Source organism: Medicago sativa, chromosome 3 (assembly GCF_051527215.1).
Source record: "Medicago sativa cultivar Bolivia chromosome 3, Bolivia_mono, whole genome shotgun sequence".
Lineage (NCBI taxonomy): Eukaryota > Viridiplantae > Streptophyta > Magnoliopsida > Fabales > Fabaceae > Medicago > Medicago sativa.
The window spans coordinates 87,774,380-87,786,164 of record NC_140751.1 but is presented as its reverse complement, the minus strand read 5'-3'; the positions used below and the strand labels follow the sequence as shown (position 1 = coordinate 87,786,164).

Below are 11,785 nucleotides of genomic sequence, written 5' to 3'. Positions count from 1 at the left end.
ATGATTTTTGTGTTACATCTTTTTGGGGTGACGCACCGTGTGGCTATTCTTTTAAACCATCGGTGGGAGCTTCAGGCGGATTGATAACGGTGTGGGATACTACAAAGATTAATGTTTGGTTTTCATTCAGCTTTGATCATGTGTTGGTAATTAGTGGAACGGTTATTCAAATTGGTGTAGATTTTTTCATTTTAAATGTGTATGCTCCATGCGAGGCTGAGGCAAAAAATTTGTTGTGGGATCGGCTGACGACTTATGTGTTGAGTAAGAAAGATTCTTGTCTATGTGTCTGTGGGGATTTTAATTCCATCCGTAGCAGTAATGAGAGAAGAGGTAGAAATGTGGTTTTTCGACATGCGGATGCAGACAGGTTCAATAATTTTATTGAAGATGGCTTGTTGATTGATTTACCTATCTGTGGTCGTTTATTCACCTGGTATCGCGGTGATGGTATTACGATGAGTAGATTGGACCGGTTTTTGTTGTCAGAAAAATGGTGTGAGAGTTGGCCTAATTGTATTCAAGTAGCTTACCAACGGGGTCTCTCTGATCACGTACCTCTTTTTTTACATGCTGACGATTCCAATTGGGGACCTCGTCCTTTGAGGATGCTGAAGTGTTGGTCAGATTATCCAGGTTATGCTGAATTTGTTCGTGATAAATGGGGTTCCTTCAACATTCAGGGTTGGGGAAGCTTTGTGTTGCAACAGAAGCTTAAATTGATAAAAGCTTGTTTAAAAGACTGGCATCATAGACATTCGCAGAACACGGAAGGCAAGATGTTAGAAACAAAAAATCGCATTTCTTTTTTGGATTCTAAAGGGGAAACTTCTGTGCTACTCGATGAGGAAGTGCAGGAATTGCATGAATTATCAGTCAGTTTGCATTCCATGGCGCGTTCGCAAACTAGTATTAATTGGCAGAAGTCTCGGATGCATTGGTTACAGGAGGGCGACGCAAATACAAAATTTTTTCATGGTGTCATGGCTAACCGACGGCATCGTAATAACGTTATTATGGTAAATGTAGATGGCAGAAGTGTCGAAGGGGTCCAGAATGTTAGAACAGCGGTCTATAATCATTTTTCCCATCACTTTAAATCAGCACGGGTTGCTAGGCCGCAAGTGGACAGCCTTGCTTTTCGAAAATTAACATGGGGTGAAGCAGGTAAATTGATCAAACCTTTTTGTTTAGAGGAGGTGAAGCGAGCGGTTTGGGATTGCGATAGTTATAAGAGTCCAGGACCGGATGGGATCACTTTTGGTTTTTTAAAAGATTTTTGGGATTTGATGAAGGATGATTTTATGAGATTTTTTGTGGAATTTCATCGCAATGGCAAGCTATCAAAGGGGGTGAATTCAACTTTTATAGCTTTGATTCCGAAGGTTAATAGTCCTCAACGGCTTCATGATTTTCGGCCCATTTCTTTGGTGGGGTGTATGTATAAGGTGTTAGCGAAGGTTCTAGCTAATAGATTACGGGAAGTTATTGGTAGTGTGGTGTCAGACTCTCAATCAGCTTTTGTTAAGGGGAAACAAATTTTAGACGGTATCCTTATTGCGAACGAAGCGGTTGATGAAGCAAAGCGTACGAAGAAGGAACTTCTTATGTTTAAGGTTGATTTTGAGAAGGCTTACGACTCGGTCGACTTAAATTATCTTGATTCCGTGATGGCTAACATGAATTTCCCTACTCTTTGGCGAAAATGGATGTCAGAATGTGTAGGAACGGCTATGGCTTCAGTTCTTGTCAATGGTAGTCCGACAGAGGAGTTTCCTATCGAGCGGGGTCTCCGTCAAGGGGACCCTTTATCCCCTTTTTTATTTCTTTTGGCAGCTGAAGGCTTTAACATTTTGATGAAGGGTATGGTTGAAGCTGATATGTTTACAGGTTACGGTGTTGGTACTTCGGGTGAGGTTTTCCTTACTCACCTTCAATTTGCAGATGACACATTGATCATAGGAGAGAAGAGTTGGCAGAATGTGCGTTCAATACGAGCGGTTTTGCTATTGTTTGAGGAAATTTCAGGGTTGAAGGTGAACTTTAATAAGAGTATGCTTACCGGTGTTAACATATCAGGGTCTTGGTTGGCTGAAGCGGCTATGGTGATGAATTGTAGATTGGGGTCCATTCCTTTTGTATACTTGGGTCTTCCTATTGGGGGGGACTCAAGAAAGCTGAGCTTTTGGAAGCCGGTTGTGGATCGTATAGTTGCTCGCCTGTCCTCGTGGAATAATCATTTTCTCTCATTTGGTGGTCGCCTGGTATTACTGAAATCTGTCCTGTCGTCGCTCCCGGTTTACTTTCTTTCCTTTTTCAAGGCTCCCGCAGGTATAATCTCTTCCCTTGAATCTATTTTTAAAAGATTTTTTTGGGGGGGTGGTGAGGATCATAGGAAAATAGCTTGGATTAATTGGGACTCTGTGTGTGTCCCGAAGGAGGATGGAGGGTTGGGGGTTAGAAGATTAGGTGAGTTTAATATGGCGTTGTTGGGGAAATGGTGTTGGAGGATGCTGACTGATAAGGAGGGTTTGTGGTACCGTGTTTTGAAGGCCCGTTATGGGGAGGTAGGGGGCCGATTGACGGAGGGGGGTAGGCATGATTCTATGTGGTGGAGGTCTCTATGTCGAGTCAGAAGGGGAATAGGTGAGGGAGTGGGCAGTTGGTTTGACAACAATGTCCGTCGGGTGGTGGGTGATGGTAAGACAACCTTGTTTTGGTTCGATCATTGGGTCGGGGAAACACCTTTGCGATTTAAATTTCCTAGGCTCTTTGATTTAGCCATTAATAAGGATTGTACGGTGGAGGAGATGGAGCGGTTAGGTTGGGAGGCGGGTGGTAGGGCGTGGTCGTGGAGACGACGTTTGTTAGCCTGGGAGGAGGAAAGTGTGAGGGAGTGCTCCGAAGTGTTACATAACATTGTTTTGCAGGTTGATGTTACTGATTCTTGGAGATGGTATCTAGATCCAGTGCATGGTTATTCGGTGCGGGATTCCTACCGTTTTCTCACAAATTCTGGTGGACAGATGGATAGGAGTCTTGTTGATGATGTCTGGCATCGGAATATACCTGTGAAAGTGTCAGTGTTCGTGTGGCGTCTCTTGCGTAACCGGCTACCTACAAAAGACAATTTATTGCGGCGGAATATTATTCAAGCAACTGATATGGCTTGCGTTAATGGGTGTGGAGTCGTCGAATCAGCTACACATGTTTTTATAGATTGCGATTTGGCCTCCTCTTTATGGTCTCTTGTCTGGAATTGGTTAGGGATCACGATGGTTGCTCCTTGTCAGTTGCGTGATTATTGCATTCAGGTTTCTTTCATGGCAGGGATGCCGCGTGGTACGCACTTATTCTTTAAGGTCATATGGTTTGCTGTTGTTTGGGTAATTTGGAAGGAACGTAATAATCGTATCTTCAAAAATAGGATGGTTACTTCTTTGGTCCTTGTTGAGAAAGTAAAACTTCTCTCTTTTTTGTGGTTGAAAGCTAAACAGACATGCTTTTGTTATTGTTATCATGATTGGTGGAGACATCCGCTTCCTTGTATGGGTGTCCACTAATTCTTGTCTGTTTTGCTCGTACTTTTGTTGGCTCTTTGTGTCTGTAAACTTTGATCGGTGGTGTTTTGTGCACTCCTTGTGCATGGAGCTTCCACGTTGTTGATTTTATATATATAACATTTTGATTTCTCCAAAAAAAAAACAAGTATACAAAAGGAATATCAAACTTCACCGAAGGTAAATTACCAACGAAAACAGTAATGTTTATACCCTGGTAAATACTTGCAAATACTGTCTACTTTTGACATTTAACATAGCCTAGTTGCAAAGTTGGGAAGCACTGCCCGTGTACAGTACATGCTTTGCACAAAGCCACAAACAACCATCTACTACTGAACGTGCAGACAAAAATTATTTTTGGAAGAAAATACTAGAATCATTTCTACTCCACAAATTGTCTACTGTCTAATTATAAACTATGTATCCTGGGATCAATGTAACCACTAGAAATACGAAATAAAATCCCGTCAAACTCTTCTACCTCTCTCTCTCTCTCTCTCTCTCCGAACTCTGAACTCAATTTCACAATAACATTCATACACTAAAAAACAAATGAATTCACCAGAATGGCAAGTTCAGTAAAATCAAATACTACTCCCTATTTGGAGGGCGGGCTCTGAAGTGAAAACCCAGATGTTCCAGGATGAGCCGGGGTTCCTCTAGTTGTAGTACGGGTTGTTGAGCTCTCATTAACCTCACCAGATGAATGATTTCCTTCCTTTTGTCCTTCTATTGGAAGGGGTGTGGTCCCACTGTGCGTATTACTGGGAACATTACCAAGCAGGCTTTTATACATGGTAAGGGCTTGAGCCATCATGTTAGCAGGATTGGATGCAGAGCTAGGAAGCAACATTGTGGTGCCCTGAGGAAAAGAAAAGAAAAGAACAGAACAAATATAAAACAAATTTCAAAGTGGGCAAATTGTCCAGTGCATAAACTTGCATGTCAAACAGTTTGTAGGCTATTACCTCCTTGGCTATTTTACCGAAAGCATGAATATATTGCTCGGCTATCCTTAAACTTGCTGCCTGCAAACCAAATGACAATAATGATTCATTCCCTGTTAGTCCATGAGATTCAACAATGATTAAACAAATGTGTTGATTAAGATGAAATTTTATATTCCAGATGCTGAAGTTATGGGGATTGGGGATTTATATAAGAGAAGAAATAACCCCAATTTATAGGGACACAGGACCTAATCCTAATTGAATAGGGAAACAAATCACGATAATAACTAAATATTATGAAAACTGATCCTCTGAGATACTCTAACTTGAGAAACCGATCCTATGAGATACTTCAATCACAAACTTAATATCAAGATATTATAAGATATTTCCCTTATTCTAACACTAGATTCACAAGTTTTTTACGAGCTTCACAAATAACACAAACTTAAACATAAATAACCCTGTTTAATGTGTGTTTTGACAAGTATTTGCAAAATTAATTACCTTGATTTTGAAAAATGAATTTTGGCCAAAATGAAATGGAAGAGAAGTAATTTATGCTTGGAAACTTCCATCTCAGGCATAAGTTTGAAGTAAAACTAAGGGTGAGTTTGTTTCCTGACCGTAAAATTATTCCCAACTAGGTTCTGCCCTGAAAATTGTGACTGTAATGACCTGGTCTATACAAACATAGTCAGTCACTCACATGTTTAGTCTATCTGAGTGGAATGCTAGGATATCTAAAGTTTAAAATTTCCAAGTATCATTGGTAAACAAAAAACGAATCTCTAGGCCTGAGAAGTTTGCAATCTATATTCTATACATAACTTTCAGCCAACACATTGCAAAACTTAGATGAAAAGCTTCAAAATTACTGAAATGTTTATAACGACAAAATTGTAACAGAAAAAACTGCATAACCTCACCTCTGGTCCTCCATTTTCTTTTAGGGCTTGTGACACAAGACTAAGTCCTTCAGCTGTAGCTCTTGCTTTGGCAATTATGGCATCAGCCTCACCTGAAAAAGAATGGTGTTAAGTATTATAAGGTTTTTAAGATATCAAGTGGAACTGACAATGTAGTAAGGGAATATCAAACAAGCTTAAATTGATAGGATAAGGAAAACAGATGATTGACAGCACCCTAAATTGAACACCAAATTTATGGTGGCATGTTACAGTAACACATGTCAATACTCAAGTAAGAATGTTCCAATCTAATTAATCATATTTGCACCTCTTCAAAAAATAAAAATAATCATCTTTGCATGCAGAAAATCATTCATCTCAAAAGAGACTTAGACTCTACATATGAGCACACTAATATAAATAAAAGTTTCAAATTGAATATAAGAGTTAGCACATCAAATCCAGCAGATGTCAAAAGCTATCATAGAGAATAATATTGTCAAAGAAATGGAAGTTGGGACCAATATATAAACATGTAATTAACCTCTCGCTCTGTTAACTTGATCCTCCATAGCTGCTTCTGATGCCAAGATCACTGACATCTTCTTTCCTTCAGCTCTGTTTACATGAGCCTGCCTCTCTCCTGTTTAACACTACAGGTCGTCAAAGCCATAAACACAGACTACAAATTTGAATGACATGGGTATTGACACTAATTTCAGAATGATAATAATATAATGTCATCCTTGGACATCTGAAGAGTCGGAATATTAAATTGATTACCTTCGGACTCAAGAATTTGAGCTCTCTTTTTCCGTTCTGCTTCTGCTTGCATCTCCATAGCTGCTTTCACTCCACGTGGAGGAGAGATATCCCCTGTAGAAAGACAACCACGAAAGAAATTACACAGAAATTGTCGAGTAAAAGGTAAAAGATAAGTGTTCATACATTGCCAAAAACTCACTTATTTCATATCGAAGGCACTCAAGACCCCAGCTTTGGGCAGCCACGTTAATGGACTCCTGTAACAATTTTTTCACAATTAAATTAACAATTATTAAATTTGGCTGCAGATAACGAAAGAGTTATTCTTTATATAACAAAGACAGCAACACTGTATGGAAGAGCCGGTCCATAGCTGTTGCTTTGTGCTTGTTACCTACTGTAGTGTTGTTAAAACTCCACCATGGTGGATTTGTGACAGCCACCATAAGCCATAACATCAATTATATACGCCATGTTTCTGCCATAGGCAACAACACCATGTTTATATGGCAGGTTTATGGCTGGCCACCATAATCCGCTGTTGATAACACTTGTCATTGCTATGTACTAACATCTAAGCCGGATTATAAACCATGTCCAAACAAGGATGCGCAAACAAAAATCTGTTGTAGATTGGGCTGTTAGTTTCTGTACGTTATTTAGAGTTTCATTGTCATAAATATGGTTTTTGATATTATTAATTCGTACTTGCTATTTCAAGATTTCATTCAATTTTAGATTATCATGCTCCAACTGGAAAAAGAATAGCTTGTTAGGGCGTTTACCCTTGTAAGGTCTATAAATAGATTTTGAGTGTAATATTTGAGATGCTTTTGATTAATAAATAATGTTTGCTTCATCCAGAGTATCTCGTATTGAGTAGCAGTCCCACTTTTCCCAAGAAGAGGAAGAATAGCCCAAGTAAATGCACTTCTTACAGTTATACAATCTTCCGGAACGAAAGGGTCTAACAAAGGGATAGCATGCAAACCCGAACATTTTGAGGAACTTGTAGTCAGGAAGTTGATTAAACGGTTTATAGTAGGAGTTAGCTCCAGAGATTATATCAATAATATCCTACTATTGTTCACTAATTTTGTACCAGTTTCTTTCAAAATTGCTGAGTTTGAAAGTGGGTGTGAGGTAGTGAATGGCCCAATAGTTTACAAGAGTAGAAATAAGGGTGTAGCAGGAAAAGGAGAATAATTAGTTAGCAAATCACGTACAGTGCTGATGGATGTTCGAGGGGAAAGAAGATATTCTGTTTTGGATGTTGTTTTGCAGACGCTGACAGGTCATCTCTCTTTGAAAGGGCTTTGTCCTGTGAAGGTAGTTCCAAGGACTATTTTTGGTGGTAATTTCTTTCCTGGTTCCATTGTTGTAGCTAGCCATTGCTCTAATATCTGGTAATTACTACTGCTGCATAATTTAGATTTAGCAGACTTGTCAAATATCTAGTTATACCTGGTTGTTTCATGCCCTTGCCTCTTTCTTTATATGTGATCTAACAGACTTAATGTATTTAATGTATTGAAGTCAGGTTGCTGAAATGAATTAGCTTCATCCAATCCAAAGCACCGACTGGATCATGTATTATCATCAGTTAAGGACTTAAGGCCACACTGCATCTGATAATAAGAGGAAAGTAGCCAATACCCCATAACCAACAAAATATTTCAGTCTTTAGCTCTTGTCTCATTCCTTTAATTTTTTTCCCTCCTTATCTTAATATAACTAGATTCAAACAGGACTATTTTTCCCCCCTCCTTATCTTAATTTTAGCTCTTGTCTCGTTCCTTTAATTTTTTTCCCTCATCTTAATATAACTAGATTCAAACAGGACTATTTTTTCCCCTCCTTATCTTAATATAACTAGATTCAAACAGAATTATCAAGTTATAAGTCAGACAGGTTATCCTTCAACCAAATCCCTAAAGCTCCACATCTGAAAAGGCACATTTGTTTCAGAACTAAATGATGTTTGGATATCCGAGCTAGATTGGCACCCACAAGATTTTTAAGTACTCCCTCCGTTTCAAAATGAGTGTCGCTTTAGGCTTTGACACACAGATTAAGAAATGAAATGAAATAATCATTGGATATAACGCTTTTACTAAACTGCCCTTTATAAGAAAAAGACAAAATTAAATTTGCATTGAAAATTGTGTGAGAGAAAAGTTGAAGAGGGTAAAGTTGGAAGAAAAAAGTTAAAGTTGTATTGGAAATGTAAAGTGACATTCATTTTGAAACAAAGTTTTTTGGCTAAAGCGACACTCATTTTGAAACGGAGGGAGTATGATTTAAAACTGAAGTAACTAAATGCTTCCATGAAAAAGATGAACGGATGGTAAATCACCAGCATAGTACAAACAACCAGTTCATAAACTAAACTCACCACAATCTTTTCATTGAGCGTGTCCCTTTCCGCAAAGGTCTTGTCGAGAGTAATCTTACCAAGTTCACTACGCATTGTGGTTTGAGCCAGCTGAATGACAGCATACAGGGGATTCTCAACCCCATAAGAAGCAAGTTTAGGATCCACAATCTGCATTCCAAAAAGAAAACATTTAAAAACACAAAATTAAACTAGACTGATTCGAAAACCAGTTATTCGACATTGTCATGGCTTCTAAAAATACACACAACTGTTCACTTCAAAAATCTAGTATATCCTTGTCAACAACTAAAATTAACAATATTTTCGCGAAGTAAACCGAGCCTAGAGTAGCACGACAAGTTTGGTCGAAGGTGTGTCCTATGTACAGAGGCGTGACCAGTGTCTGACACGTGTCCGTGTCCAATACGACACATGTGATTATATTCAATTATGTCAGTTTCATAGATTACTACATGTGTCAATGTGTCCGGTGTCGGTGCTTCATAGGTCTAAATAAGGGAATTATGAAAAGAAAAAATAGACACACCTTAACATAAAGAACACCATCAATTAGAATGGTGACATTATCCTTGGTGATAGCAGACTGATCAGGAATACTGATAGCTTCTTCCTTTAGCGAATGAACATAAGCAATTCTATCAACAAGAGGGACCAAAAAATGGATTCCAGAAGGAAGAGTCTTAACGTATTTTCCAAATCGCTCAATAACAAACGCTTTCTTCTCCGGCACAATCCGAACCCCCCAATTCAACGGAGGAGTAATTTCATAATTCCTAATAAAAAAATTCAATCCAATTAAATTCAATAAAAATAAAATACGAATACGATTTCATAATTCCTGATTAGTGAGAATGAAATTGAACAACCTTGAGACAGGATCTCGACCGCTGCGAAGAAATCGAACGGAGGAGAGTCGAGAGGGGAGTGAAGAGGAGTAGTTGGTAGTTGGGGTGGACGCCGCCGTCAAGGATTGGGCGATAGAACGAAGTGCGATTCTTCCTGAATTGGATTTCAAAATGTTCGCCATTGTCGTGTGCTTTGAACTTCTCTGCAACTGCAACAAACCCCTTTTTGTTTTGTTCACCTAATTAACGTGTTCATCAATCAATTTTCTTCACCTTCTTTCGTGTTCCTCAATTTTCGTTTCTTTTTACTAAAGCCCTAGTAAAACCTCTTTCCTCTATTATTTTTTATTTTATTTTTACACAATTACTATGCTCCATCCGTCCTAAATTATAAGAAAAATACTCATTTTCTTTGTCCCAAATTATAAACAAAAAAGACCAACTTTTATCATATTTAATTATGTTTTTTCAAAAAATTATCTTTCCAAAGGAAAATTAAATGCAAAGTGCATTCAATTTGCTCTCTTTTTCATTTTCTCTATAATCAACTACCAATGAAAATTGTTTTTGCAACTTCTTATAAAACTTATTTCAAAGATAACACAAAAAACTATGTTACAAACTACTACTCCCTCCAGTCTCAAATGTAAGAAACAAAAAAATGCAAACGTATTAAGAAAGTAGATTGACCACATTTAAGTCATTAAAAAAAGTATTATTTTTCTAATTTTACCCTTGTCTTGGAGTAGTAAAGACATTAATGAAGTTGTTTTAATGAGGGTAAACTTGAAATAGTGGCATTTAATATGTTCATTTTACTATACTTTTTCTTATATCTGAGACCATCAATTTTATTTTTTTGTTTCTTACATTTGAGACCGGAGGGAATATGTTTTAGTTTTCTTAATAAATGTGATTTTTTTTTTCTTATAATATGGGACGGAGGGAGTATCTTATTAAAATTAGAATTTAATTAATATCTACAATTATTTTACACATAATGATGTGTTGCACGTAAATAAATAATGAATATGAAAATATTGAATCATCAGCTTTATCCTTGAATTTGTCCGAATCGGCCAAATTCGTCTCCCAATTTAACGAAATATCAAAACAGCCCTTGAATTTGTAAAATATCAATCAATTTAGTCCCTCCGTCCAATTGGAGTGTTAACGGTGCTGACGTGGCCGTTAACCTCTCACATGTCAGATGCGACATAAGCAGGGACTAATTTGGCTGATAGTGACCAAAATTTCAAAGGACAAAGTTGATTGATTTGTAGAAAATGTTCTTTCCTCCCCCAACGACTCTTTCTTTCTTCCCCAACGGCTCTTTCTTCCCAAAATATATAAAATTGGAACCCTAATATAAAAATTGTTCAAAATGTCTTGTAAAGTGCAATTCAATTGGTAGTTCTATAGATATTGAAATGCAGGGTTGAAATTTAAACTTTGAATTCCCCACTTCTATACACTTATAATTAGGCTTTGTTTGGATGGTAAAGAAAAGTTTAAGGAAAGGAATGATTGTTATAGGAAAAAGAGTGAAAAGAAAGTGAGTGGAAAGTGTGATAATTTTTTAGTTGTTTGGTATAAGTGATAGTGAAAGGAAAGAAAGATTTATATTTAATAAAATGACTAAAATATCCCTATAAGAATGTGATTATATATATATAACTATTTTTAAGTTATAATTTTATTAATAAAAAAAACTACATGTACGATTTTTTATTTTGATAGAACACAACCATAAAAATTTACTTTCATTACTTATATTTTAATTTTAATTTAATATATTCTATAGTCACATTGAAAAACATCTGCACTTGTGGGTTTTTATGTAATTTTGCTCAAAATAGTACCGTCTCCATACTTTCCAGGCTCAATTGAGGAGAAACATTTTTTATGTGGGACCCATCCATCATTACCCTTCCTCCCCCTTTTTAAGGTTGTTCCAAACAAAGGAAAGAATGTTAATCATACTACTTTCTATCATTCTTCAATCTTTCTTTCTACTTTCACCCAAAACAAACAGACCCTTAATGTGTGAGTTTAGTCACTGGACTATTTAAAAAATTCATTAACATAAGTGAATTGTCATAATGCATTTTGGTGATAAAACCATGCACGAGAGACTAGAATAAAAGATCTAATCTATTAATTTCAAAAGCTTAGGAATCGATTCACCATTGACAACGAAATTGTGGAAACTGAAGATTTTGTTTTTCCCCAATTCAACGACGAACCACGTTATGGATGTGTATTTAGAGGTTGGAATAAAGTTTGGTAGATTGAAACTTTGATGTTGTTTAAGAATGTCTTGTAGAATCATATCATATACAGTGGTAGGGAA

At 37.2% G+C, this 11,785-nt stretch overlaps 1 protein-coding gene across 1 annotated transcript; it reads right to left on the bottom strand.

Annotated features, from left to right (window-relative positions):
- Positions 1–3,745: 3,745 nt before the first annotated feature.
- On the bottom strand, positions 3,746–9,712 carry LOC146941498 (uncharacterized). The gene is made up of 9 exons (XM_085755287.1): positions 9,454–9,712; positions 9,114–9,360; positions 8,585–8,734; positions 6,389–6,446; positions 6,208–6,300; positions 5,969–6,067; positions 5,443–5,534; positions 4,532–4,591; positions 3,746–4,425 (listed from the first exon to the last, which is right to left on the bottom strand). The coding sequence occupies exons 1-9, from the start codon at positions 9,612–9,614 to the stop codon at positions 4,162–4,164; spliced, it is 1,224 nt and encodes a 407-aa protein (XP_085611413.1). The 5' UTR covers positions 9,615–9,712; the 3' UTR covers positions 3,746–4,161.
- Between the last annotated feature and the right edge of the window lie 2,073 nt (positions 9,713–11,785).